This window comes from Gambusia affinis, linkage group LG10 (genome assembly GCF_019740435.1).
Source record: "Gambusia affinis linkage group LG10, SWU_Gaff_1.0, whole genome shotgun sequence".
NCBI lineage: Eukaryota > Metazoa > Chordata > Actinopteri > Cyprinodontiformes > Poeciliidae > Gambusia > Gambusia affinis.
Genome location: NC_057877.1, coordinates 12,299,334 through 12,326,564, shown reverse-complemented (window position 1 = coordinate 12,326,564; position 27,231 = coordinate 12,299,334). Strand labels below are relative to the sequence as shown.

At 38.4% G+C, this 27,231-nt stretch overlaps 4 protein-coding genes across 21 annotated transcripts in view; 2 read left to right on the top strand and 2 right to left on the bottom strand.

Moving 5' to 3' along the window:
- atf6 (activating transcription factor 6) overlaps window positions 1–3,457 on the top strand; it is a 33,776-nt gene extending 30,319 nt beyond the window's left edge. For both annotated transcript variants that reach the window (XM_044130382.1, XM_044130380.1), the window contains exon 16: window positions 1,753–3,457. In XM_044130382.1, coding sequence (XP_043986317.1) covers window positions 1,753–1,949 — 197 coding nt within the window. In that variant the 3' untranslated portion in view covers window positions 1,950–3,457. The remainder of the gene's footprint in view (window positions 1–1,752) is intronic.
- Window positions 3,458–4,594: 1,137 nt separating this feature from the next.
- On the bottom strand, window positions 4,595–15,817 carry olfml2ba (olfactomedin-like 2Ba). The gene is made up of 8 exons (XM_044130379.1): window positions 15,361–15,817; window positions 14,991–15,254; window positions 14,072–14,185; window positions 11,679–11,840; window positions 10,481–10,709; window positions 8,682–9,602; window positions 8,151–8,327; window positions 4,595–5,737 (listed from the first exon to the last, which is right to left on the bottom strand). The coding sequence occupies exons 1-8, from the start codon at window positions 15,532–15,534 to the stop codon at window positions 5,124–5,126; spliced, it is 2,655 nt and encodes an 884-aa protein (XP_043986314.1). The 5' UTR covers window positions 15,535–15,817; the 3' UTR covers window positions 4,595–5,123.
- A 1,180-nt stretch (window positions 15,818–16,997) lies between these two features.
- LOC122839083 (torsin-1A-interacting protein 2-like) lies at window positions 16,998–21,722 on the bottom strand. Of its 16 annotated transcripts, none has more exons than XM_044130360.1 (11): window positions 21,597–21,722; window positions 20,907–21,003; window positions 20,623–20,676; window positions 20,375–20,500; window positions 20,212–20,274; window positions 19,949–20,086; window positions 19,786–19,860; window positions 19,529–19,660; window positions 19,177–19,323; window positions 18,443–18,586; window positions 16,998–18,282 (listed from the first exon to the last, which is right to left on the bottom strand). In XM_044130360.1, the coding sequence occupies exons 2-11, from the start codon at window positions 20,968–20,970 to the stop codon at window positions 17,519–17,521; spliced, it is 1,707 nt and encodes a 568-aa protein (XP_043986295.1). In that variant the 5' UTR covers window positions 20,971–21,003; window positions 21,597–21,722; the 3' UTR covers window positions 16,998–17,518. The 16 variants fall into 16 exon arrangements, with proteins under 16 accessions (XP_043986295.1, XP_043986297.1, XP_043986294.1 ...); XM_044130362.1 differs by having other exon boundaries at window positions 19,786–19,848; window positions 20,907–20,987; window positions 21,597–21,717; XM_044130359.1 differs by having other exon boundaries at window positions 20,907–20,987; window positions 21,597–21,716.
- A 54-nt stretch (window positions 21,723–21,776) lies between these two features.
- On the top strand, window positions 21,777–25,695 carry LOC122839085 (torsin-1A-interacting protein 1-like). Of its 2 annotated transcripts, XM_044130377.1 has the most exons (9): window positions 21,777–21,974; window positions 22,228–22,275; window positions 23,211–23,330; window positions 23,429–23,602; window positions 23,871–23,972; window positions 24,116–24,247; window positions 24,348–24,485; window positions 24,582–24,635; window positions 24,754–25,695. In XM_044130377.1, the coding sequence occupies exons 1-9, from the start codon at window positions 21,905–21,907 to the stop codon at window positions 25,530–25,532; spliced, it is 1,617 nt and encodes a 538-aa protein (XP_043986312.1). In that variant the 5' UTR covers window positions 21,777–21,904; the 3' UTR covers window positions 25,533–25,695. The 2 variants fall into 2 exon arrangements, with proteins under 2 accessions (XP_043986312.1, XP_043986313.1); XM_044130378.1 differs by lacking the exon at window positions 22,228–22,275 and having other exon boundaries at window positions 21,837–21,974.
- Window positions 25,696–27,231: the final 1,536 nt, after the last annotated feature.

Below are 27,231 nucleotides of genomic sequence, written 5' to 3'. Positions count from 1 at the left end.
CTGTACTCCAGATGAGGAGCGTTTTCTCCTCCGGCTGACGATCAGAGCTTCAAGTTCTCAAGTTGTAGATGTAAAGGCCACATCAAACCAATGTGGGATTTACCAGTGGGTCTTGAAGCGTATCGATGCTTCCTTTTTCTTGCTCAGAATTTCACAAGAGTTCTCACTTGAAAGGCTCTGTTCCTTGTCGTCGAGTAAGGTTTGAAAGTGGGGGCGCCACAAACCACCAGTGTTGAGTCGCGGATCTGATTCCAGGTCTGAATTTATCAAAGGAAACGTAAATAATTGCCTACATGCAGGTTGAAATGACTGTGAGAACATACAGTATTTATGTAGGATAACAATCCAATACACAGTCTGTGGTTGGAAGCTTTATTCAAACACAATAGTCTCACTCATGAACATAAATTACTTTCAGTGTTTGAGTCTCTGCCCAGGTTTCCTCTGCTTCGCTGAACACAGCTAAAGGGATCCTGAGTCATCGTTACCGTTCTCTTCCTGCGCTCCTTTTTCTTGTTCAGTCTTCTACAATTTGCATGCCCCGCTGTTGTTTCGTGAGGTTTTGTTTATCACAGCGATGGCAAAATCCGGTGTCTGACTCACTTCTGGGCTCCATCTGTAGCTCAGCTTGTTGCTTCCTTCCCCCGCTGTCCCATCGGCAATCCTCACATCATCACTTACTATCGCCTCTGGGAAAGCTTTAGAATATGCTTTTAGAACAGATTAGACTCTAATTCTAGTCTTACACAAAAATAGTTAGAAACACAACAACCTTAAGTGAAAATGTTTTACTAAGTCTCCATCTAAGCAGGCTAAAGCTATCACTTTGTGCTGCTCTAATTAGTCTTCTCCTATAACATTCCACAAGGGAGGAACAACCAGAGATGGAAAACTTTGACCCATCTTCTTGCTCTGTTCTTTGTAGCAGCTTTTCTACAAGAGATGGGTGAACATGGTTGGATCTGTGTTGATTTGGACAGGATTCATTTTGACTAATTCATGTAATGGATTTAAACATGTTAAAAATTTTAACTGCTTTTTTATGCAAAGGACTTGTCCAGAACATTTGTACCTGTGTGCTTCTGGTGTGCTGCTTCTCATGACCCGATGGGGGTTGATATAGGCTTCAAAACGATCTGATGGGATGCTAGAAAAGACTGTTGTTGTACTAAAAAGAGTTAGGCTGTGACCAAAGCTATTTTTCAATCAATCAATCAATCAATCACTTTATTTTGGTAAATTGTCCACATTAAACACAGGAAACAACAAAAGAAAAAAAACAACAATAAACAAACCCACAGATTACCAAAAACTGAATAGGCTGAAGCAAAGCTTATTCTTGCCTACCCTGTTTTTGACTTTACAACCTTTCAACCTACCAGGATATCTTCACAACACATATGTAAGTCTACATAATATTCAAGCCTAAAATACCATCTCGGCGCAAAACATGTTGAAGGTAGCAAAGGCGTCCCCAATGCTTACATCCACAGTCCATGTTTTTTAAATTGCCTAAATGATGAAGAATTCCTGAAACACTTTGATAAGTGAATGGGAATAATAGCACTTTACACCAATCTGATGGTTTAATAACCTAAATAACGAATTAAGAGGAATAAATATTTTTGTTGCTGAGCTCATATTTTTGTTTATTCAATAGTTTTATAGCAAAAAGATGTTTTATCAATAAATTTAACCCAAATAAAGTTTGCATGAGCTCACAGGCATCCTGTTCTTTTCTCGCCGATACAGAGAGCATCATTAAAGACAAAGAGTTTGAGGTGATGATGCAGATCGACTGTGAAGTTACCGACACCAGGATCCTCCACATCAGGTCCTCCAGCATCCCACCGCTGCTGCGGGTCAACCAGACGGACTCATTTTACCAACGCTCCCCGACCGACAGCAAGCCTGCGCCTCCGGTCGGAGTGCTGATGGGATCATCGTAACGCCATCCTAACCTCCAGTCGTCTTCGTAACTCCTCAGCGATTGGGGAAACCCAGGACAACACCTCACTTTATGATTATTTTCAATAGAGAAGGGTAAACTCTGTGTAGTCCCACAGATTTTATATTTGTGATTTTAAATGAAGGGAAGGCATTTTTTCAGATTTGCACCACATAGAATAGATCAAAAGCTGAGAGCAGAAGCTGCCTCCTTGGGTGGCAACACCGACTCCCCCCTCCTGCCCCTCACATCCATATCAGGGTAATTGTTAGTCTGCAGGGAGCCTAGCATTGAACTCTGAGTCACCCCATCATCGTCACACAAGTATTTCAACTCCTAAAAGCTCTGTAACATTTTTCTCTTTTGTTTTCACACAGTGATATTTAAAGACATCAAAAACAAAAAAAACTATTTGATGTTGGCGTTTAGAGGTTCAGCTTTTATCTAACAGGATGTGCTGTAAAATTTTAATATTTTTTATTTGTAAAATATTAAGATATAGCTATTGCATTCACAGCAGAAAAACATTCAGTAAACTCAGGAAGTTGAATTATTATTATTTTATTTTATTTTTTTTTCCTTTTTAATCTACTTGGCTTTAATTGGAGTATTTCAAGTGCTCTGTTTGGAGCAATGAATAATTGTAGTTCTTAATAATTTTTTTTTGTCTTTGCACTGTCTCATGGTCATGAACAGATACCAGTACTGTACATATTTATGTCTAAATACTATGTAACAGTACACATTCTTGGTTCCATGTGTCTTGCTCAGTTTTGTGTTTGTGTCAAAAACTTTTTTGCCATTCTTTTTTTTCTCTCCTATGTGTTTGTTTGTTTGTTTGTTTGTTTTTCCAAACTGATTTGTCCAAAATGATTTATTTTATTTAAGATTAATTGAGATCTAGAGAAACTACACATAATTTTATTTTTTGTCAGTTTATTTTGAAACCTAATTGAAAAAGAGGAAAATAACACTTGGACAAAATATTTGAATACTTCCTCTGTCTTCATGTTGTTTTTATTTTTACTTGTATTAAAATTAAACCTGCTGGATTTTTTTTTTTGTGTGTGTGTGTAGTTGTATCCACTTACTTAGCATTGATGCACTGTACATACAGAACAACATTCAGGTTCGGCTTTACATACTTTACCTTTCTGGGCAGGTGCCTCTTCTCCTAATGATACCTTCTGTTGCAGAAGGCAACCCTAACCCTTTGTTTTCTATTATCCAGGACCAGGTTTTGTATGGTGATTATGAAATAAGCATATATCTATCCAAAAGTGTGTTTCTATTAGCCTCTGATGGCTGCTTTTGATTAAAAAAATTATGATAGAAGAGCAAAACAAGTTTTCCTGTCATACCTCTTTGTGTTGCATTTTATGTTTTTTCTAAGAAACAATCTTTTAAACATTTTTGGTTTAGCATCCAAAAATGTGAAATTATACATTTCTGAGGTTTTGTCTTTTTATGTGTTTCAAATAAAAGTAACACTGGATTTTCTTTAAATATACTTATGTGTGTCTCTTGGCTTGTTTTCAAAAATCCCATCACTGCTTTACTTTAAGATGTTAAGTACATTCCTGCTTAAACATTCCTGTTCGCTTCTCCCACAATGACTGTTTTCATCCAGAGTATGCCCTAAATTAATGGTTCAAGCATTCATTTCTGCATTCTTCAACTACTTCCTGCCATTATTCCTTTATTCTGTGCTCCAGGTAAGTAACATTTCAAAGCTGCAATTAAAGTCACCTTTGCCTTCTCTGACTGCAGCAGAACAAAGCCTAATTCTTCTTTGGCAATTATGGGGGATTTATTACAGAGAGGATGTGTTTTCTGACTTTTGGCATCCATTTTTGATGCAAAGAGATAAACAAATTGCTATGTAGAAAACTGGAACTTTTTTTTCTGTTTCAAAGAGAAATCTTCTAAACTCTTTTCTGTTAAGCCACTTTTTTCTAGATTGTTTTAAACATTACCTTACAAAATTATTATGTAGCAACCACAGGGTTTATTGTACTTTCTTTGACAAACCAACAAAAAATGGCTGAAAATTAAAAAATTAACAAGTGTGGTATTTGTGTTCACTCCCCTTTTATTTGATGCATCTAAATAAAATGAAATAATATCATAGGAAACCAATTAGCTGTCTTAGTTATGAACTTGACCAATCTATGCTCTATGTAATATTGACAGGAAGAAAGTCATAAGAAGTCCCAGATGAGCTTAAAACTGAACTTTTATTTTGTAACACTTTATCTGACGGGTTGTGAATAAGACTGTCATGACACCGTCATAAACATGACATAACACCTGTCATGAACATGAGTAAGTCTTTATGAATATTTATGACAACAGTCATAAATATTCATAAAGACTTACTCATTCAGTAAATCATGACATTTTTAATACAAAGTTGACATTATTCAAAATTTAATCGTTATGATAACTTCACATTAACCAAGAAATCATGATCTGACATAAATGTGTTATAAAAGAATTACTGAATAAACTTTAGCTTTAATAACATATAGCTACATAATTTTTAAAGTTAAAGGTGTTATGTCATGTTTATGACAGTTACACTTTATTTCACAAACTGTCAAATAAAGTGTATCCCTTTTACACAAAATTGCAAAACACTGTGAGGTAAACACTAACACATCATGGTGAACGTATTGCCCCTTCAATAAGGCACACTGATGGCAGCAGGGTAGAGATTTTTTTTCTTCAGCAGTCTAAGATGCTTTCCATCTAATCTTAGGCGCAAATGTGTAAAGCCATATGCCAAAAGATTTTCAGTTGTTACTGCAGCTCAGGTGGTTCTGCAAAACAATGACTTGTGGAGGTTGAATACACCATTCAGACCTCTAATTGTAAAAATTAAAAAAAGTGACCTCCATTTTTTTATGTTCCTTCTATTTCATAACCACGTGGTTCTCAGGGGTTTCCACCTGAGGAACCGTGGAAAACGTTCAAGAGGCATCGATCTTTTAACAAAAGGCATAATGCAATGAATCGTGATACAATGATTGAAGGCGAACTTATTTTATTTTTATAAAATGTAAATTTTAATATGAACAATGTAAACACTAAGTATATATGTACATTTGGCTCAGTTCTGAAGCCAGTGTGGACTGATCTACAGTCCATTCAGAAATGAGGAATCAAAGGACCGTTAAGGATCTACATAAGCAAACTTAATATTGTATGTGACCTGGTGCCTATTGTCCCATGCGTACAAAACACCTTCCTTCGGGTTATAGTCGATCTGTGTGGTGTACGTGTAGTTGTTGATGAAGGGCATTCTGGGAGTCATCTGAGTGTTTGTGTGCGTATCGAAGGCATACTCCAGGTTGGCATCCCTTTTGTTGTAGCTGTCCACAGCATACAAGACGCCACACACGACAAAGCAATTCCCAAAATTGTTCCTCCTAAGCCCGGTCCTCCAGGTGGTCTCACTCTGCATGCTGAGGTCCGTGGGGTTCAGACGACTCAGGATGACCACTTCCTGTAAGAAGCCCTCGTCATCCAGAGCGGGGTAGATGATCCACAGGCCGCTCTCGTCCACGGCAAAGTTGATTGTTGAGTGGCTGCGCCATTCCCATGGCGATGAAGACTCCTCAAACACGGCATCGTGCAGCATAGTCCAGGCAGCCACATAGCGAAGTCGCAGGTCGTACTTGATGATGTCCCTGGAGAAGGCGCGGTTGTAGTAGAAGGCCCCGCCATAGACCACATGCCCTGTGCCGATCCAGTTGTAAGGGAGCTTGTAGGAGTTGGTGAAACGGCCTGGGATAATGGTTTTATTGAAAAAGACAGTGGACATAAAAAGTCAATCCACTCATGTTAGAATATCAGGGTTTTATGAAACCAAGGTAATTAATGTCAGGACTTTATCTTGCTTTAATGTTGCCTATAACCTTTACAAGTCAGTGTTTAAGAGAAAATCATTTCAATCAGAATTAGATTATGAGGGTTTTACTCCAGCACTGATTGCTATTTGAAAGTTTTGATAATTATCTCCACCAGTTCCAGCTGAAGAAAACCAGTCATAAAGCATGATGCTGCCACCACCATGCTTCTTTTGTGTTTCCATGGTGTTTGTTATGTCCACTGACTTCTAGGGGCCCTCTCAATAGAGGACTGCCGTTGTTCTTTTGTTTGTTTGCAGGCCACTGTCACATCTGGAAGCACTTCCTTCTCATCAGTGGACTCCATAAAAGCTTCAGTGTTGTTTCCCCCTGGGCATTTCTGTGACGTGGTGGACTCTGAACTGAGTACTCAGTGTTGTGTCAATTCTGCTTAGGTCTTATTGACATTTGAACTTTTGTGTGCTAGAAATATTGTTTAGATGGGCAGTTTGGTAGGAGTTCTCCACCATTTTCTTTTAACTAATTTCTTCCCTTAGGAAATGTAGTTTTTTATTTTTGTTCAGACAAGAGAGATTTTGTTTCTAGTTGGAAGGAGTGCACTTTTCTGTATTGTTTTGGCTTTGGAAAGTCTGAAGTTTTCACTTCCCTTGTGTTTGTAAGCCTCAGGGTCAGTGGAAAATAAATTATTGAGATGTGACTTCTTTTAGTTGTTGGCTTCACATTGAACTTGCAATTTGTGTTACACTATGTGCCCACCTACACTCACTTAAAAGGGTAGCAACAGTGTTGTTTTGGTAATGTGCAGTGTCGATATTGCACCAAACACGCCTTTGGGAATTAAAACCAAATAAATTAAACTTGGACTTATTAGGGCTTATTTTCCAACTTTTGCTAAACAATGTGTTTAATATGTTTTTCTTCGAGAGAAAATAATTCTGTATCAACACGTCATTGACCACAATGTGAAGAATCGAGGAGCTTGTTGTACTACACTGTCAGTTCTTGCTAAAAATGAGCATAAATCATTTAATGTTGCTCTGGACCTGTTGTCAAAATGCCTTGGAAGGACGTCCAGTTCTTTGTCAACTGCCTTCAAGCGTTTGGAAAAACTGGAAACAACCTTTTCAAGTCTCTGTGGAGAACATTTGAGTCACACTCCTTCAGATAACTGTTTGATTTCAGCGACATTGGATTGTTTTTGAGATTCAATGGTCAGTTTAAGGTCACGCCACCATAATTCAAAGTCTGCTCTTTGACAAGGTCACTCCAAAGTCCTATTCATTTTTAGAGGGCTTGCTGGTGTGCCTCGGGTGTTTGCCCTGCAGCATGATCCAAATGCACCTGGGCATAAGCTCTCAGAGGAAAATCTGGACATTCAGCTTCAGCATTTTCTGGTTGTCAAAATCTTGATTACAACCATCAACTGCAATAGGTTGTCTTGGTTCTACAGCAGCACAAGACCATCACACTACCACCAGGGTGTTGAAATGTCTGAGGTTGTATGAGGTTATTTTTTTTAATCAGCTTTAACAGAATATACATCTACAAAAAAGTTCAGAATTTCTCTCCTCAGATGACACAGTACTTTCCCAAAAGTCAAGAGGATTTTTGCCAAATGCGAGACAAGCTTTTGTCTTCTTCTTGGTGTAAAAATAATATTTTTTCCTCTAATCTCTCCTCTTGGAGTCATTTTTTTCCCTGCCCTTCTTAGTTCTAAATTGTGACAATTAAATAAGCCAAGTTGTGCCTACAGTGTTTTGGATGTTGTTCCGGATTCTTTGCAAGCCCCCTTTATGAGTCTTTAATTAGTTCTTGGAGTAATTTTGGAAAGCCAGGAATTCCTGCAAAGGTGCACAACTGTTCCGTGTTTTTGTGGATAATAGTTCTCACTAATGATATGGTGGTGTCCCAAAGATTTTGTTGCTCGACTGTTCTACTGTTAGATTAGGGCACGATGTGTAATTTTTTTCCCCGGGTTAACCGGAGACATGGAACGTTATTTAGTGTGAGTTTTAATGTGGGTATTATTTCTGAATACAGTCATATTGCCGACTATAAACGGATGAGCACAATTGCGCAATCATGTTATTTTATTAATTTCTTACTCTACCTACTCACCCCTTTTATTTTTGTTTTTCAATCAAGTTGTAAAGGGCTATTGGTCAAATTAAACATAGTAAAGGTTATAAAGAAGTTGGTTGTGGTATCATTTTTTACACCACAAAAACATAGCATTTTAAGTAGGGTGTACTGACTTTTTATAGCCACTGAGTGACACCCATTGAAGGAAAACAAGAGACTTCTGTTATTGCGAAACCGGTGGCTCTTACCTTGTTTGAAAACCTCCAGATTGTGAAACTCCAGGAGATTATTCCCATAATGGAAGTTTGTCACATAGATTTTGTCATCATTGGACTTGGGATCCTTCATCCAAGCTCCCTCGGGTCTGCCATAGTTGTTGTGAGTAACTGGCTCAGCGATACTTGCCAAAGTGTCTTTACACTCCCCTGTGAAAAGCACCCAGAGAGGGTAAACGTGAGGATTTTAGGGCCAGTTAATACTCAACCTAGACCATGCCAAGAAGTCTGAAAATAATTAGGGGTTTTTGGTTTTAACAACATGAATTAGACAAAGGTTCCCATACGCAAACAGAGCTTACCCGAGTTTTGGAATTTTCTGAAAGAAATTTCCATTTGTTTTTCTCCAAATGAGAAACATTAGGCTGAGTTAGTGCTTCTAATGTGAATAAATATAAATTCACAACACATTTTGTTTTGCTGGTTAGGTCCTAGTAAACACTGGTGTTTTTACTGTTCAGGCACAATACAGGTATGTAGAAGTACAAGATCATTATAATTTACCAGCTTTGCTTGAAGATGACTCCTTCTGACTTTTCATTGGTTCCTGTGCCTCAAGGTCATCTGCCATCACGTCTTCTTCTTCCCAGTTAAATTTGTATTTCCTTTTGATCGGGGCTGCCTGTTCTGGAGTAGTGGTGATTTTGGGGAAGGTGGGTCCAACTGTGATGGTGGGTGGAGTTTTGTCACCAGGTGTATAAGACTCTGAGGACTGAGGGGGAGCAGTTTTCACATACAGGGTTGAAGCATCAGTCTGGGTTGAGGTGGGATATAATGCAGGATGAACAGGAGGTGAAGATGGAGGGGTATTAGATGTGGCATATAGAGGGACAGTTGTTTGAGTCTCTGCTATAGCGTTCAGATCAGAAGTCGTCTTTGTTTGATCTTTGAACTCAAAGCTGGTGGTTTCCATCTCTGTGATGGGATAATATCCTTTGGTTAAAGGTCGCCCGATGTCCTTAATGTCTTCCCTGAGAGAGGGTTGGGTTGTGATCACTATATTTTGATTGGTTGTTTCTGCAGGAATGATAGTTGAAGGAGCTCCTGTGGCTACTGTGCTAGGAATTGTCCAAAGCGTGACGCTCCGATCCGTTTGAGATTCTGTAGTCTTGATCGGTAAAAGTTGTGTTGCACCGGTTGCTCTGGCTGTAACACTTCTCACTGTGGACGCTTCTCCAGACACATCCAAGAACTTGCTCCCTCTGTCACTGATAATTTCATTATGAGTCTCTGAGATGGGCTTCACTTCTTTAAGTTTTACAGGTGGGCTCATTTTCTTGGCATTGTGCGCAGGATCCACCGTCTTCGGCCGGAATGATCTCAGCCAATTTTGGATCCTGGGCCGAGGCACTCGATGAAGGAGGAGATTCTCTTCGATGAAGAAGTTGACCGGGCCTTCACCGCTGAACTCGTGATATTCAAATACTAAAGACAGGAAAATTTTCCATTAAAGAAAGCACATTCATCAAAATTATTTGTCTCAAATGTGCAACATAAACTCTCTAATGCAATGGTCTTAAACTGCTTTCCTCGAGGTCCAAAGTCCTTCGACTTTTAGATGCGTCCCTTCTACAACATACTGAATTAAAATGGGGAACTGCTTCACCAACATGCAGGCAAGAATCTCCATTAACTGTGAATTTTTTTTTTTTTAAACGCTCCATTAAAATTAAATCTGTTGTTGAAGAAAAACCATATGGAGTCTCATTAGCAGTTTGACTAAAGCTGTGTTAGATATTGAGAAACATGGCAGAAGATGCTATGATAGCATCAAACCAAACTGACCTTTTTGGTTTACATGTGTGGCAAAAACTAAACTGCTCATCACCCCCAAAAAACATTATTGTCAAGGTGAAACATGATGGTGGCAGCATCATGCTGATGAAAGAGTTTTCTGCATGCTGTTGCTGTCTAGATGGTACTAAATGTCCTAGAAGGAAACCTGTTAGATGCTGCAAAGGATTTATGACCAAAATCAAATTGAGAACTTGTGATGAAACTAACAAGTAAAATTCACCAGTGCCACAAAACCTAAAAACAAAACAAAAAAAAACAAAAAAATCAGGTTCTACAAAATACTACCTCATCCAACTTCACAATTATTCAATACTCTTTTGCTGTATCACATAAAATCCACTTTTAACACATGGCAAGTTAATAGGGCATGAAGATTTTCAGGTACTGCATGTTCTTCCTTGCCCTCTTTTTAATCCTAAGTAACCCATCAATGTGTAAACTTTTGCCAGTGATTTAATCAAAATGTATCCAGTTAAATGTAATTGATATTTGAAATTAAAACGCACAGTTCTCCCCAGGCTCTCCGTCATCCGCCACCATGTGGTCTGGCTCCATAGGATCAGACTCAGATTTATAAAACGTCATGCCCCTGATGATCATTCCATTTGATCCAGGCTTCGATGCCTGATCGAGTGGCTCCATGGCGTTGAGGGATTTCACCTCAATGATCTGATCAGAGCTGTCCGGCTGCGGGCTGGGTGGATTTTCCCCAGTAAACTTCCCTTCAGGTTTTTCCTGTTGATAATAGAGAAACACTATAAAAAGTGATGCTAATACACATATTTGCTGGTGGACTGTGCCAATGACGAATGGTTTTAGAGGTAATCTGACTCATAAACATGAGTCATAATCAATAAGGAGGTCTGTGCGGCAGTTAGAGTCTGCTTTAAATTTTGTTTGCAGGAATGTAGTTGTTCACTTTTTTCAAGTTTTGAAAAAAATACAATTATTTAGAACATGATGTGTAATTTCCATTTCATTTCTCATTAATCCACATAATCAAAAAACATGTGGAGCCCAGTATGTGCAGATGGTTGGACTCCTTACTTTATATGAAAGCTGAAAGCTAGAAGGGATCCACGCCCAAGGAGAAAGCTGCTGATCAGGGATTTGCTTTTCTTCTTACATCTCATCAAATATTTAATTTATCTCAGTGACTCTTTTACACATTTGTTTTGCCTAGCAGTGATTTTAGATCTAAACACGTAATTTAATTGTCTTATGAGTTTGAAAGCTTGTTACATTTGAAGTACTTGGGATTTTAAAGCGAAGTTCACAGTTACAAAGTAAACAGATGCAGCTTTTTAATGGATACTGCAAAAGGTTTTAAAATGCTGCAGTGCTTCAGTTTGTATGTGCAATTGCAGCTTTTACAGCTGAACCACCATATGATGCATCTTTACTACGTTAAAAGCTTTCATAAGAATACTTTTCTTTAGTTCTTCATAGAAATTTTAACATAATTTTGTTTCTAGTTCTGATCATGTTAGTGAAATACCAAAGGAGGGAAAGTCGTGAGAAAAAAGTCTGTGGATTGGCTGTCTGACGGGAAGTAGTATCTAACACAATTGTTGATAATGTTACACAGAAATTATATGTAATTACTCTAATTATATGCAGATAAACTACTAATAGTTTAGTCATTACAATGACACCACAATTGCTATGTAAATCCTTATCAATGTGTCAAACTTTGCCTCTCACCTGTGGGTCTGGATAAGCTGCTGCCTCACCGACATCGTCGGCTCTCTTTCTGTCCTGATGCGGATGAGGAAAAGGACCAGGTGGCCTTTCAGTTCCTTGCATCTTCAAAAGAGGACTCTCCTGAGGCTGCACTTTGCCAACAGTGTGGTTCACAGACACTGCCTGAAAGAACCAGAACATAAATGTAGGTTTTAGAGCACATATGTCAGAGTCAAGGCCCGCGGGCCACATCCGGCCCGCGAGAAGATTTTCTACGGCCCCTGGGATGATATTAGAACCGGCCCGCAGCAAGCCGGCACCCCGTCTGAAAAAATGCGAGATGCACCCCCCCCCCGCTGCACTAGACCAAATGCGTCATTTAAAAAAATCTCAATGAACATTCGATCAGTCCGGCCCTCGGCTTGTAGCTAAATTTTTTATTTGGCCCTCCGTCCATTTGACTTTGACACCCCTGTTTTAGAGCATATAACTTAGATTTAAGAACAAGATGTTAATTAATCAAAGTGGAAGAGAAACTGGATCAAACTGCTTTCCGACTTGCATCTTTGCCGGGTGTTTCACTGTTTGCTTTTCTGCCTGTAGTGCAGAAGGTAAGATTACTTTTTATATCAACCCTGAGTATCAAAAGTTCTCTACTTGAACTACCGTACTAATATGAATCCAAACCCCAATCAGTCTTGAAACATAAGCAAGCTCTTCTTAGACAAATGTAGCTGGTAGCAGTTAGTTCTTTTAAATTAAGTTAAAAAAACTAACTTTTAATGCTTAGCTGTTAACATAAGAGCTAAGCCTTGTACTTTTGGAGTAATTGTGGTTGACCAACCTATCAAGGTTCACCATTGTCCCAATTATTCTCTGTTTATAGATATTGAGTCACAGTGGTGCAATGAAAACACAAACCCTTAGAAATAAATTTGTAACTTTTTCAAGATGGATAGTAACCTAGAGCTTTCTTCATCACTTATTAAATCCTTCAACAATTAAACAGACAGTGAAAGCAATGTTGACGACATCAATGCTGTAAAGAATACAACATTAAGTATCTATACAGAAAAGGACTTGAGTTTTTAACATTTTCCCCCCTGAGCCCCTCCCAATCCTCCCATAATCCTCCCACCCCAGCAGCAGAAGGAGCTAAAGCAAAAGAGAATAGAATAAAAAAATAAAAGAAAATAAAATAAAGTAAATGAAAAGTTCACACACACACACTGCATCTTTTATTCTGGACCAATAGTGTTGGAGCATTTCCTCTCTGGTTTTAAGAACGATTCCCACGTTCTCTGATACGCCTCTATTTGATTGTTTGTCTTGTAGATGAGTAAGAGGCGGTCTCTAAAAGTTTGTCCCTTGTTTTTGAATTTCTTCAAACTGGGGCATAATGTGTTGTCTTTTGAGATCTTTTAAATCAAACTTGTTATCTGACAAGTCTGACTTAATTGATTTATTCATTCTGGTAAAAAGAAAATGTGATTAATAAGGTAATCCATGATAACAACGCTCTTTGCATTTACTCAGCTTATCTTAGTTTGATATTAGAATTAGCTTAATAATCAATAAGAGAGTCTGAAAAAAGTAGGAAAACAAACACATCTCTAAGTCCTCATGATTGCATTCATTCTCAAATACAGAAAACAGACAAAATATCATTTTTAAAAAATCACCTGCTAAATCACAAACATAAAAATAGCGACACAAAGCATTTTTTAACTCTTTACTCCAGGCATTTCATCCACTGTGCAACTATTTTTTATTAGACATGTCGTGGTTGATTGTAATTATACCCTTCCATACAGTCACTGAGAAGTCCCTGACTAACATTTAATTTCTGATGTTTATAAGACTTAAAACTGATCCAGTCTGTAGCAACACAGCTTTAGCAGCAGGATTCCTTTCTTCTGACTTGCCATGCAAACCCTGCTTTTGTTTTTGCTGCACCTGTTAGAGCGGGTATGATTTATGGTCAACTATATATTTAGTATGATGACTTGAGCACAGTCTCAGCTGCTTCTCCTGTACTTTAGCTGGACAAACTTGTCATCACTGTAGTGAAGGATTAGTGTGAATGCTCAAAAGAGGCTGCTGTATAGATTTTGCTTTATTCTTTCTAATCTGGACCATGTCAGAAGAGAAACATTCAATGCATACCATTTTGTGTTATTTTTATTGCCATTTTCATCTTTGAGCTGAATTTAATAGAAAAAAAAACGAGTTAGAGGTTTTCATTTTTGCTTGATGAAAGTAGCAACACATTAGTTGGTCAATTTCAACGTGACAAAAATGAAGGGCATCAGAGCATGAATTATTGTAAATCTAAAATTCGCAAAAGCTACCTTCACGGCCTTGAGTTGGTGTTTTGTTTATTTCCACTTGCATTTTATTTCAGCACCGCTTACCTGCACCTTCTCGATGTGTTCCACTCGTTGCAGGAGCTTGTTTGTCATAGAGTGCAGCTTCAGTAGATCCATCCCATAGAAAGAACCCTCCAGCAGCTCAAGGATGGTAGAAAGCTGCAATGATCAAGGGAACTCCATCAAAACAGTGCAGCCACTCATAAAACAGTATGTATCCACTCTTAGGTTACGGTAGTTATTAGGTCCTTTGTAAATGTTATCCATTCTTTGAGGTCTAGGACTCTCAGGAAATGAATAGGCAGCATGAAGGTTTGCAGCAAGGTGTATTGCAGTGCCTCTCAACAGTAATGGCACTCTTTGAGCTCACATTATGTGAAATTATAATTGTTAGGGATTTGTTCACACTTTTTGCAGACGAAACTCTGAAAAGTGTGGCATGCATTTGTCTTCACCTCCTTTACCTGTAACTAAATCCGGTGCAATCAATGTACAAAGAAAGCAAGTTTAATGGCGGAAGAAAACCTGGAAGGAGTTGCAAAAAGACTTGAAGTCTTGAAGTTCACCTTCCAACAGGATGATCCTAAACCAGAATAACAATGGAATGTCTTTGATTATTAAAGAACAGGTAGGTGTCTGGATGGCCCAGTCAAAGTCCATTTCTACATTTAATTGAGAAGCAGTGGCAAGACTTGAAGCAAAGGCACTTTGACAGGAAGATAGGGCAACATTTTCAGTCTCAGATGGTCGGAAAAATATGGATCAACAAAATATTGACTCGGGGACTCTGAATACAAAGGAAGCCAATCTATAAAAACCAGATTGAAAAATACCTTTTTTTCTGTCTGTCATATAAAATACAAATACAAATCATTGCAGCTTGTAGCTAATCAGACAAACTGAGAACATTTGAAGAGGGGGCTGGCTGTGCTTGGACAAGGTGCGCTCGAGTGAGATCCTGAACCTTGACATTTTCTTTTCCAGCTTCCCTGAGGTTTTTCAGCCTGAACTCTGCATCGCAGGGGTTGACCGCCGACAGAGGCGCGATGCAGGCGCACTTGCACTCCGGTCCAGATGTGATTGTCTCCACGGTGTAGAAGTCCTGAACGGTGGCGCTTCCCTCTTCGATCCGCCGACAGGCGCTCCTGCTCAGGGGTCTGACAACACATTTACACCGACAGTCAGCGCCTTCCGAGAGGGCTTTCACTTTGTCATAATCACCCAGCAGCTATAAAGAGAAGAGGATGGATACATTTTTTTTTTCCCACCGCGATCAATTCAAAAGTTTGCATGGAAGACTGAGAAAAATAAAAATAAACTAACAATGCACCTACCTTAGATGTTATGTCCTCTTGACCTTCCATTTCTTCTTGCAGCTCGTCCTCTGCACTGCTCTTAAGCAGAGACTGATCAGAGACTTTTGGAACTGTACTTCTGCACTTAGGCGCAGCAGAGCTCGGAGAGGAAAAAGCGCAGCACATCGCGACAAAAACGCATAACCTATACATGCTGTGAGCGTCCCAGAACTCCAAAGAGAGCTATGCAGATGCAGGTGTACAAAGAAGCCACAGCATGAAACTCAAATCGAAGTAGAAAAAACTATACCAAGAATGAAAAAAATATATATATATATACAATACCCTAATTATATTGCTGAAAAAAAATTCTCGGAATCGGCATCAACAAACGCCATCAGTCCTCCAGATTAAGATTGTTTCCCCTGCTAAGTCATCGTTTACAGTCAGAATGAATGAAAGCTGAGGCTGGAAAAAAAGGTGAACTCCTGAGAGAGAGAAGCCCCGGCATTTGCAGCTGCAGGGGAGCTGACAGGAGGCGGTGTTACATCAAACTGTGATCTGATCCTTTTTTCTTTCTTTCTTTCTTTTTATTATGGAAAAAAGCTTTACTTGGAGTCAAACGTTTTCTGCGACAAAAATCTACAATTCCCACAACATGTCGTAGGTTGAGCTTACAAAACAGAATAAATAAATGTTCAGACTCGTTTCAAACTGTTTTGCAGTATACTAATATGTGTAACCGCTTCAAGCTGGGTTGTTGCTGCGCCCTACAGGGCATCTACTTGCATTTCCAGACGCCTTAATAGTTTCTCTAGTAATGGCATAGTTCTCAGACTTTGGTACAAGTACTACTGATGGCAGTCAGAACAGATTCTAATATCCATTATTTAGAAGTAATAGTGATGCAGAGCTCTAGACTCCAACTCCAAAGAACGTATAAGTTGGATAATCAGCAACCAGGCTAATGACTTGATGGCTGGATTTTGTACTTTTCAATTCTGTGTACAGTGAAGGAATTCCACTGGATTGCATATGGGAAATGATGAAAGACGTACAAATCATCAGAAAAGCAATATTTTTTTTTTTTCAACTGAAGTAATCTCTAAGCTTCAGCTAGTTCTTATTAGATTCTGAGGTCAAACTTTCCCACTAGCGCACAACTCGAAACTTAGGAATTTTTCACACATACGTAAATCATGTACAGACCCATTCGATAAATTAGACTACCAATGAAAATCTTTTACATTTTTTGGCTTACAGTTAAGCTAATCAAAACAGGACATTTAAGATTAGAATATTATACTAGAACAGTATTTAAAAAACAAAAATAAGGGAAGAACACCTCACTGTGAATTTTTGGCTGGATATTTCATGTTCCAGACTTTATGGAAGATGGAAAAACAAATATATGAATCTAAAACAGAAAAATAAGTAGATAAAATAGTACATGGGTAGACATATGCATTGATGGATGGTAAATGGGTGTTTGGAGAGAAGGTGAAGGTTGTTCAAATCAATAAGAGTGGGATAGGGAATACTTTATGAAATTACTCATCTTTTTACATATTCCTCCTATATTCATTTCCTAAAGAAATTGCTTAAACAAAATCCCAATTCCAGGCTGTATAGGGTCCATGAAATTATTCACCCCAGAGACAATAAAACAGGCCATCTACATTAAAATAAGTGTTTATTTATATTTTAAGGCACATTTAACTCATATCCTTTTCTATTTGAAACATGGTTGACAAAAAGAAAATCAGAGGCCTACTTTAAGGCACATGGTGCCAATCAGAGTCACTGCAGAAACTAAAATTATAAACCTTATGTTGTGACGCCAGCTCTATTATGTGAAAGTTGTGTGAATATGATTTATTTTACATTTAGTGTGTTTAAAATACAACAGTTAAAAATCACGCCTCTTCAACATCCAAATAACATTTCCCATCCCACTTATGAATTCAACAAAGGATTAAAAGAATAAAGTGCACAGGCCTTTTTTATCAAAGACTTCTTCATAATGAATTAAATTCTTACAGATGTCCCACTTTCGAAAAAGACCTAATATATTGATGAAACTGAATTTCAATAAAATTCCTATTAGAAATATTCGTGTGCTTAAAACCACAGCAGGTGTTACAGCTGTGTGCTACTCCAGTGATCAGACCCAAAACTCAGAACAGAGCTGAGTCCTCTAGCATCCTTCATGCTCTATTCTGTCCTCCGCCGCCACCGGCAGGATGAGGTGGGAAATGCGGCTCCACAGTCCACCGTACTTGTTGAGATCCATCCTGTCGAAAGATACCGGGTGACCGTGAGACAGAAACTTCTTCTGCAGGTAGTCGTCCACCATCTCCTCCACGATGCTCAAGCGCATCTCGGCCGGGATCTCCTCTTCGTCACCCAGCAACACTGTGAAGATCAGAAAAGTCTTCTTATAGGCGGCGTTCTCGTGATCGCAGTAGCGGTAGAAGATGAGCGTGGAGCCCGGAGGCAGCTCTTCCAGGCGGTGAATCACCGCTACGGGCTTGTCTCCCTCGAAAGCTCCTTGCAGCTTTCTGTCAATGTCCAGTTTGACCTGGTCGCTGTCTTGGCTGGCTTTGCCCGCCCCGTCAATGTGGAGGACGGAAGCGTTGCGGGCGGTGGAGAAGGCGGAGGCCACACCCTGAGCCAGGCATCGCATGGTCTTCTCGGCTCTGACGCCTGATGTCAGGATCAGGCTGACGGGCTCAGCGGGTTGGCTCGTCTGGAGGTGCCTCTTCAGGTGGATTTCACTCCTGCTCCAGAGCTCGGCACGCTGACTGGGAAACCTCTCTTTCACTTTTTTCATCTCCTTGAGGAAGACATCTACCTGTTGCCAATCAGTCTTCTGAGGTTGAGATTCAGATTGGAGGTGATACTGCGCCACGATGGCAACAAGAGCCACTATAGCCACTCCTACCAATAGTTTCATGCCTCCTGTCAAGAGAGGTTTAGATGCGTCTTACCAGGGATTTTATACAATTACCCATCAACATCTTTATTATGTTTGTATAATAATAACATTAAACAAAATCACTAAAGGGTTATGCTACAAAGTAAGTGCTCCAAGGACACTCGGAGATAATTGCGCAATTACCTCCAAGGATTCCAGTTTCTTCTCTAAGTTCAGTTTGTGTAGGGGTTGGACCAACATCTTCTATTTTGCTCATCTTTTTCTTCTGTTCTTCTATTTCTTCATTTGGACGTTCCTTTTGAGACACTGCTGAGGTTCTTAACAAATCTGAGAAGATAAACAAAAACAAAGTTTGGCTTTATTTAAATGAAGTGGAGGCTCTCCAATTTCACTGTATTCTTTATTTTTGACGATTTTTTTAGAACATCTTTGTTGTTCACTGGTCATTGCAAAGTTAATACTTTGGGTTTATTTTTATTTCAAGCAAAAATGACTATTTCAAGAAGCACAGACAACAAAAACTATAAATGAGTTGTAGTCAACTCTTTTAGATAGTAAACATAAAATACAGAAAGAAAAAAGAAACTGCAGTACCACTTGGACTAAAAATGTTAATCAGGTTTTGCTTGTTGGTTGGGCTTTTTGTCATTAGTCTGAAAATAATGCCCATTGGGTAAATCTATAAGTGCAATACTAAACAAAAGTAATGCCATTTACACTCAAATAATCATATTTTAAAACTGTTAGGTCAAAAAATCTATTTTGTTTCCTAGTCAATTTAATTGTGTGGCCCAACAATTAAAAAGGCTTCTACATATCAAACTACGGTAGTTAGAGACAGAAAATCAGTTCCCCAAACAGTGGCTATATTTCAAAAATAGAGAATACACGTGAAAGAAAAGGACTTGAAATCATACTTTGATTGGCACATTCGTCAGGTGTTGTGTCGACTGGTTTCTCATTTTCTGATGGATCTCCTTTGGAATAACCTTGTCGTTTGTCCTGGGCTTGATAACCGATTCTCTTGTCCATTTCTGGAGGGTGATCGACTTCTTCTGATTTTGCTGAATCAAGGAAAGAACAAACCTTCATATAAAATTTCTGACTTAGTGTAGGCTTTCTAAAATCAGAAGTGAAGATAGCTGAATTTAAGATGTTGTATTATTGTGGATAAAATGAAACACAAAGTTTTTCTTAGTAGAGTTTGTGGGGAAACACAGAAAATACACAGAAAACCACACAGAAAATATCGTACTGTGAAATAACAACCTGTAGTAACACTCCGATGTTCACCAATTAATTTCTCTCTACTTGATGAGTTATCTTGACTTTCATCATTGGCTTGTTGGCCAGAGCTCTTGTCCACAGCTGGAAAGCTATTGCCTTCATCTGAATCTGCACCTGCAAAACAAAACAAGGGTGAACATGAACATTATATGTGCTTAACACATGTTTAATTTGTCCAAAAATATACATTTTTTCCAGGTCTAGATGTGGTGAGAATCATTTGATCTTCATTTCCTTACCACATTTAACTGATGCTACGTCATCAATAGAGCTCTCTGTAGTCTCTTTCTCTGTAGGTGTTCCTGTATTATTGCCTATACAATGAAGCAAAATGTTTTTATTAGAGCGGTTTATGGAGAAGAGAGATAATACACAAAACATATTGTCCTGAGAAATAACAACCTGTAGTAACACTCGGACTCGGATGTTCATCAGTTGATTTCTCTCTATTTGATGAGTTATCTCGACTTTCATCATTGGCTTGTGGGCCAGAGGTCTTGTCCTCATTCTGTAAGCTATCATCTTTATCTGGATCCACGTCAGCAAAACAAAACAAAAATGAACGTGAACATTATATGTGCTTAACGCATGTTAAATTTGTCAAGAAATATATTTTTTTTCCAGGTCTAGATGTGGTGAGAATCATTTGATCTTCATTTCCTTACCACATTTAACTGATGCTACGTCATCAATAGAGCTCTCTGTAGTCTCCTTCTCTGTAGGTGTTCCTGTATTATTGCATATACAATGAAGCAAAATGTTTTTATTAGAACAGTTTATGGAGAACAGAGATAATACACAGAAAATATTGTCCTGAGAAATAACAACCAGTAGTAACACTCGGACTCGGATGTTCATCAGTTGATTTCTCTCTACTTGATGAGTTATCTCGACTTTCATCATTGGCTTGTGGGCCAGAGGTCTTGTCCTCATTCTGTAAGCTATCATCTTTATCTGGATTCACGTCAGCAAAACAAAACAAAAATGAACGTGAACATTAAATGGGCTGAACACATGTTAAATTTGTCAAAAAATATAAAAGTTTCCAGGTCTAGATGTGATCTTACTTTCCTTACCTACTAATTCTACATCATCAGAAGAGTGCCCTGTATCCTCACCTGTAGGTTTAGCTGCATTATTGTCAATAAAATGAAGCTCAACGTTTTTATTAGTAGAGCTGTTTGTTTTTTTATAACAACTAAAGGTAAGTTACTTGATTATGCTATAAAATAACACTATGTTCCCAATAAACACATAATACTGCTCCTTTGAAAATTAGATCAGAGATCTGAACAAACATATTTCAATAAAGCACAGCTGACAACATTTTATAAATATATTAAACCAATAAAAGTAATACCTGACAGTTCAGCAGAGGGATCTGCAGAGCCTTCTGGCTGTTGATAGCCTGGTGGTGATTCCATGTTTTCGGATAGGGTCACTGCGGGATTTGAGAACTGATAAACCACAAGTATATGTCATCGTTTGATTTGCACTACTGAGACACGTGGAAAAGTAATGGATTTTGTACAGTTTATCATCGCATGGTTAAAGTTCAAAGTGACGCTGTAAATAATCGCACTATGCAATAAGGAAGTTTTTTTCCACTAATCTGTGAAATACTCGAAGCTCCTCAAGTGCACTTAAAAAGACATTTAATAGTAAACAAAAAGTCAAAATAAACAGAACAGTCTTTGCTCAACTTCCCCGGGTGACATTACACCTTAATACATGACAGCTAACTAATTGCAAAGCTAATAGCTGCTAGCACACTGCAAATAAAACTCTCAAATCACTCACTTTGTTCACCGGGTTTGAACAAGGCATTCTCAAAATAAATTAGATATATACTGTAGGTACGAGCTGCCTACTAAAAGGCGAGTATATCAGAAAAATTACGCGACACAGGTCAGGTAGCGAGGGCTAACAAGCTTGCTAGTGTTAGCAAAGCTAACTGATTTAGTCAATGGCCACAAGGCTTTGATATATTAATAGAGCCTCTGAGCTATTAAAAACGAATAAGCGTAACTGATATACTATCAACGATTACCAATTCATAGAAAAGCCTCCACCGATAACATGTCCGTGGATTAGAGGGAGTCCATATCCTTCGGGTTGGAGTTTCACTTTCAATTGTTTACTCCGAGAGCGGAACGTACAGCAAGGCCCTTGTTTCTAGGGCGGAAGACTGTTACAATGATACAACTCAACGGGTCCCAACCTGAAACGTTTCCCCAGCAACAAAACGGGGAAGTTTACGCACAGACTGGCTGCTATTTGTTTTGTGTCAGGATGTTTCACTTTTTTGTTTAAATTTTTGCTGATTTGAAGCGACATCCAATCGATTTAAGAACAAGAATGGATTCAAAGGCGGCTAAAAATAAGGCTCCTGGCCAATTAAGACGGTCGCTAAGGCAGACGGGAAAAGGTGAGCAAACTGACAGTGATGCTCATTAGCTAGCTTAGCTTCATAGCTCAACTGTAATCGAAAGTCAAAGTTGGCATTAATGTTTTGACTAATAGTTACTATTTAATTCAAATAAATTAAAATTATACCCCGAATTTGAGGTTAAATTAACAGTTATGAGCGACTTTTAAATTTCATTTCGGTTTTATTTTCGCGCAATAAACAACTTTCTGTTAACCACGACGAGGTGAAATGGAAACTCTTTCATTCGCAGTTATCCCTATCAATAGACAAAACAGAGGAGCACATGAGAGGAAGGGAAGTAAGTAACTAATTATTGTAGTCATTATAATCACCTTTAATACATCTTTTTAACGTATTAAAGGTTAGAGCAGCAGTTCAATCATAATATTGTTATTGTTGTTATTATTATTATTAATCACTAATTATTGGTAATAAGCAATCTAATAAAGTATTCCAGCAGTAATTTCGTAAAAGAAATGTGTCATATTTCTATTCTATATGATAGCAGTTTTTGATCTCCAGTATTTAAAATTAGAACTTATTTATATGTTGCAAGGAATATATATTAATATTCTCCGCAGTAGTTACAACATTATATTGTTAGGTGTACAATATAGCTGGAGCTTTAATGCAATGTAATCTGCATGACATCTTTCCCTTGTTGAAAACTGGACGTGTAGTTTTCAACAAGGGGACAAAAATCTGTTTTTGTGTTTTTTCTTTATTAGTAGTATTTTTTAAGTGCTATTCACATTTTCAATAGAAACACTGAAGTTTGCTCAAATATTTCAAGTAAGTAATTAATCCCACTGGGAGAAGTAGCATAAAATTACCTTGTGCATGTATTTCACACCCACAACTGGTTAATGTGAGCAGATACTACTAAATGATACTAAATGACTCGCAATGAGAAAAAGAGAGTAGATTCAGTCTGATCAACACCTTACATCATGTTAAAAGGAGTTTAGGAAGCATTAATTCTCTAAGAATAATTGCAAAAATTGTTCTTTCTTATGCCTGGGATTTTTGTCAAGGATAATTTGCTCTATCACAAAAAAATGAGTAATAATTTGAAAACTGTGATAAGAGTAGGTTGTACTAGAAAATGGGACCTCTGGATATTAAAGATAAAAATCAGGTCACCCTCATAAGTTTTGTTGAAGGCCTTTTTCTTCCTGTTAAACATTAAGAGGTGTCACGTGACAGTGTAATTGCTTTTCTTTTCCTCTACAGTACTCGGCGTTGAGCCAACTCCAAGGGCTCCACTGAAAAGGACCAGAAAGACTTCAGAACCTCAGTCGTCACCATCAGCTAAAGGTGCAAAAAATGTGGAGAACGGCTTGGATGATGAAGGTGGGATGCTCTAATGTTCAATTTATTTCCTCAGATAAAGTAACTAGGACCACCTTTAATTACGGTGCTCAAATGTGTCTTGAATTGTTCTTGAACAGAGTCTCCTACCAAGAAGCACCGGCTGGATGCCGGAGAGGGACATGGTGACAACCTTAGTGATGACGACATGGAGGTCCAGGAATCAGTCAAAGATACAGAGAACGGTGAGGACCTGGAAATGGATGCGTTTGAGGAGCCATTAAAAGAAACCAGTCAACCAAAAACATATAACGGTAAGGACTACAATTAATAAAAACTTATAAAATGTTAATAGTTCTTTACTGCACCTTGGAAGGACAAAAGAGTAAAATGAACCTTCTGAGGTAATTAAGATTATGATTATTAATTTATTTTTGTTATTATTTCTATTTTTATATGGATTGATTTCCCAGTTTTTACAGCTGTTATAAATCAGAACTGAGCATAATTTATGTCTTGTATTTCTATATGTAATTTTAATGGATATTACTGTTTCTTTTTTTTTTTTCCCGTATTAAACAGACCGCTATGAATTTATGAACCTTTCCCCTCGCGTCGTCCTTCATAAATCCAAATCCTCCCTTTCTCAATATGAAGAGTCACAAGGAACGAAGACTAAAAAAGGTTTGAATATTTTGTGTTAAAGACAGCAAGATGAAACGGTTTGATTATTTTACTTCTGTGTTTGCAGGTTTGCAAAGTATTACATTTGGGAAGGGAAAATAAATTTATGGTGCTAAACTGATTTTGATTGTTTTCATTTAAAGCTGAAGTAAAAGCACCTTCATTGCCCAACAAGGCTCAATCACACGTCCAACCAGCAGAGAAAAGACCTGCCGTGCTGATCACCACCAAGGATGAGTATTGGAGAAAAATGGAGGCCAAAGCCAGGAGCGCAGGTACTCAGAATTTTCTATGAGAAAGTTTATGTTCACAAAGCTGCATTGAGCAAAAATTTTAATTGATTCATTTTTCTTTCTTTTTACGTCAAAAATGAAGCCACGCCGTCTCCGGTTGTGCCCGGAGCTAACCGAGTCCCCCAAAGTGTGTACTCAAATTCGGAGAAAATGTACCCAACCAAACCACGTGGAAACAACATTCCTGATCCAAAAAAGGCAGATAATCTGACAGAACCTGGTATTTTTATTTAAACAAAGAAGAAAATCTGACGACATTGCCAGGTTTTTCCACACTGACACTAAATTTTTTTCTTTTTCTCTTTTTTTTTTTAAGGTGGAAAAATGAAAATGGCCGGGACTGAGATAAGCTCTGGAAATTCTTGTAGAGGTGGTATAAATATTTATTAACATTATCATACTCATTACTCTGTGCAGTGCCATTTTAATAAAAATTCAAAAATACTTTATTGATCCCAATGGAAATAAAGGCTCTCCTATCGTTGCAGGTTTTTTTTGGTATTTATGGCACTTGGTTTTGTTGGTGCTGCTCAGCTCTGCCACCCTGCTGGCTTTCCGGATCCTCCCTGTGCTGCAGAGTAAAGCAGGAGGAGGGCAACGACCCCGAGAAGCGATACCAGAAAAGTTTTCTGACAGCTTGTCGCATCTCCAGTCTCAATTCCCAAGTCAGCGAGAAGAGCTGTGGAAGAGAACCCAGATCCACCTGGGGAAGCACCTTAAAACCGCTGAGCCAACCGAGCCAGTGAGTCTGATCTTGGTAGCAGGTCTCAAGGCAGAGAGGACTCTGCTGTGCTTGGCTCGGGGCCTGGCCTCCACCTACACATCCGCCCTCAATGGCTCTGCCCTCCTCATCGACGGGCCGAGTAAAGCCGGTCAGGACAGCGGCAAGGTAAAGCTGGACGTCGACAACCAACTGAAAGCGGCCTTCGAGGGAGACAAACCAGCGGCGATCATCCACCGATTTGAGGAGCTGCCTCCGGGCTCCACCCTCATCTTTTACCGTTACTGTGATCACGAGAGCGCCGCCTACAAGCAGGCGTTCCTGTTGTTCACCGCGCTGCTGCCGCAAGACGAGGTCAGCAGCGAGCTGAGCCTGAAGGAAGTGGAGGAGCTGGTGCAGAGCCACGTGGAGGCAAAGCTGGTGGACTCCACAGGCAAAGCCTCCTTCGATGAAATGGATATAGACAAGTTCGGCGGGCTGTGGAGCCGCATCTCCCATGTGATTCTGCCTGTGGTGTCGGAGGTGAAGCAGGAAGAATGCCAATGAGTTATTTTTTTGTTTTATTTTTTTAAGGATGCGGTGAAATGGGTACTTTGACCAGATATACCACAGAAATGTGTCTTTTTAGACACGTTTTACACAGATTTCCTTTAAAAGGTTTGAAGGATGCTTTGACAGCTCTAACAGATGAAAACCTACTGAAGTGGCAGTTTTGTGTTGTCATGATTTGTTTCGTCTTTTAAAGATCAGATCTAACAACATCATCTAACTTGACGTTGACATATACAGGATGTTTTCCCTCTCAATTTTGTTGTAAACAATAACTTCTTGTTTTGTTAAATCCCTTTTTCTGAAGCACTTTTTCTTCTGCAAGACACAGAATTCATCTGTAAAGCTAACAAATGTTACAGTTTCTGTGGATCTGGTTTTCTTTCATTTCAAATCTCAGAGATGAGCTGACGAGGCATTCGAGGAAGTTTGATGTGCACTGAACGCGTTTGTTTGCTTTAAGCGTTCTCCTTTTCCAGAATACTGGATTTTATTAAAACAAGCATTTTTTTGTGTATGATTTTTCATCTTAAGATGTATTTTGTTTATGTGCTTCTAAGATTTGCATATTTTTTAAATAGCTGTGTATATATACTGTATGCTGGATATGAAAAGGATCAAAATGCCAGGAATCCTGTTTAAATGAGATAGATAAAAAAAAAAAAAAAAAAAACCTGCAGGTTTATGTGAGGTTTTTTTTTTTTGGAAAAAATATTTTTGATTGAATATGTCAAACACAAAATGTGCCTTAAACACACAGGAACTATTTAATTACCCCAATATTCATCATCTGTCTCATACCATAGCAGGATGGCATCACAACTATGGTGTTTTCTCACAAGTGTGTCCAAACAGTACTAAATTGATATATAATATAGGTTTTAATTCTTGTCTTTCAATTCCGTTGTATTATCTCTCTGAGATCTTTTTTTTCTGTGTATGAATGTTTGAATATTTTCAATAAAGATTATTTTGATATTAAGTTGTCTAAAGCTTAAATTAGTATCAAATAGTTTTTTTCATCAATTCAGTAAAAAAAAAAAAAAGTAGTGTATAGATTCAAAACACACAAAGTGACATCTTTCAAGTACTTATTATTGTCTATTTGGTGATTGTAGCTTGAAGATAATAAGAAGTCACAACTCTTTGCAAATTTAAATATTTAACTGTCCGTAAAGAAGGAGACAGGTTTTGTGTCCGAAGAGATGAATCTGCGTTGGTCCAAAATGTGCAAATAAATCCAAGAACAAAAGCTACAGACTTTGTGAAAATGCTGGCTGAAGCTGGTCACATATCATGTTCTAATATGGGCTGAAAGGCCACTTGGCAAGGAAGAAGCTATTCATCAACAACAGACATAAAAAAAAAATCTGGATTACAGTCTAACTGCAAACAGGGACAAAAACTTCCATTTCTAGAGAAATGTCCTGTCACTTAGTGCTTCATAAAAAAGGTAATCCAACAGAATACACAACAATGTACAGCATAGAAAACAAACCACATTACAATCAGAATCGTATATCATAAAAATGAAACTTTTACTAAAGTCTCTGTGGGAAGACAGGAAGTCAACAGTGTGGGTGCAACACGTTGAAAGATTGAACGCGAGTTCTGCAGCAGGTTTTGGCAACACAAAAAGGTTCTGATTTGTTTACCTCAAACTGTAGGAAGAGGTAAGTAACTTTTATTTAACCAC

Coding starts and splice junctions, on each gene's coding strand:
- LOC122839085 (XM_044130377.1), top strand. CDS start 21,905: ATGGATTCAAAGGCGGCTAAAAATAAGGCTCCTGGCCAATTAAGACGG. Junction 22,276..23,210: donor AGCACATGAGAGGAAGGGAA/GTAAGTAACTAA, acceptor TTTCCTCTACAG/TACTCGGCGTTGAGCCAACT. Junction 24,636..24,753: donor CTCTGGAAATTCTTGTAGAG/GTGGTATAAATA, acceptor CTATCGTTGCAG/GTTTTTTTTGGTATTTATGG.
- olfml2ba (XM_044130379.1), bottom strand. CDS start 15,534: ATGTATAGGTTATGCGTTTTTGTCGCGATGTGCTGCGCTTTTTCCTCT. Junction 8,328..8,681: donor GTCATCTTCAAGCAAAGCTG/GTAAATTATAAT, acceptor TGCTTTTCACAG/GGGAGTGTAAAGACACTTTG. Junction 5,738..8,150: donor TCTGGAGGTTTTCAAACAAG/GTAAGAGCCACC, acceptor CCATTATCCCAG/GCCGTTTCACCAACTCCTAC.
- LOC122839083 (XM_044130360.1), bottom strand. CDS start 20,970: ATGGAATCACCACCAGGCTATCAACAGCCAGAAGGCTCTGCAGATCCC. Junction 20,275..20,374: donor GAGTCCGAGTGTTACTACTG/GTTGTTATTTCT, acceptor GCAATAATACAG/GAACACCTACAGAGAAGGAG. Junction 18,587..19,176: donor TGACGAATGTGCCAATCAAA/GTATGATTTCAA, acceptor TTATCTTCTCAG/ATTTGTTAAGAACCTCAGCA.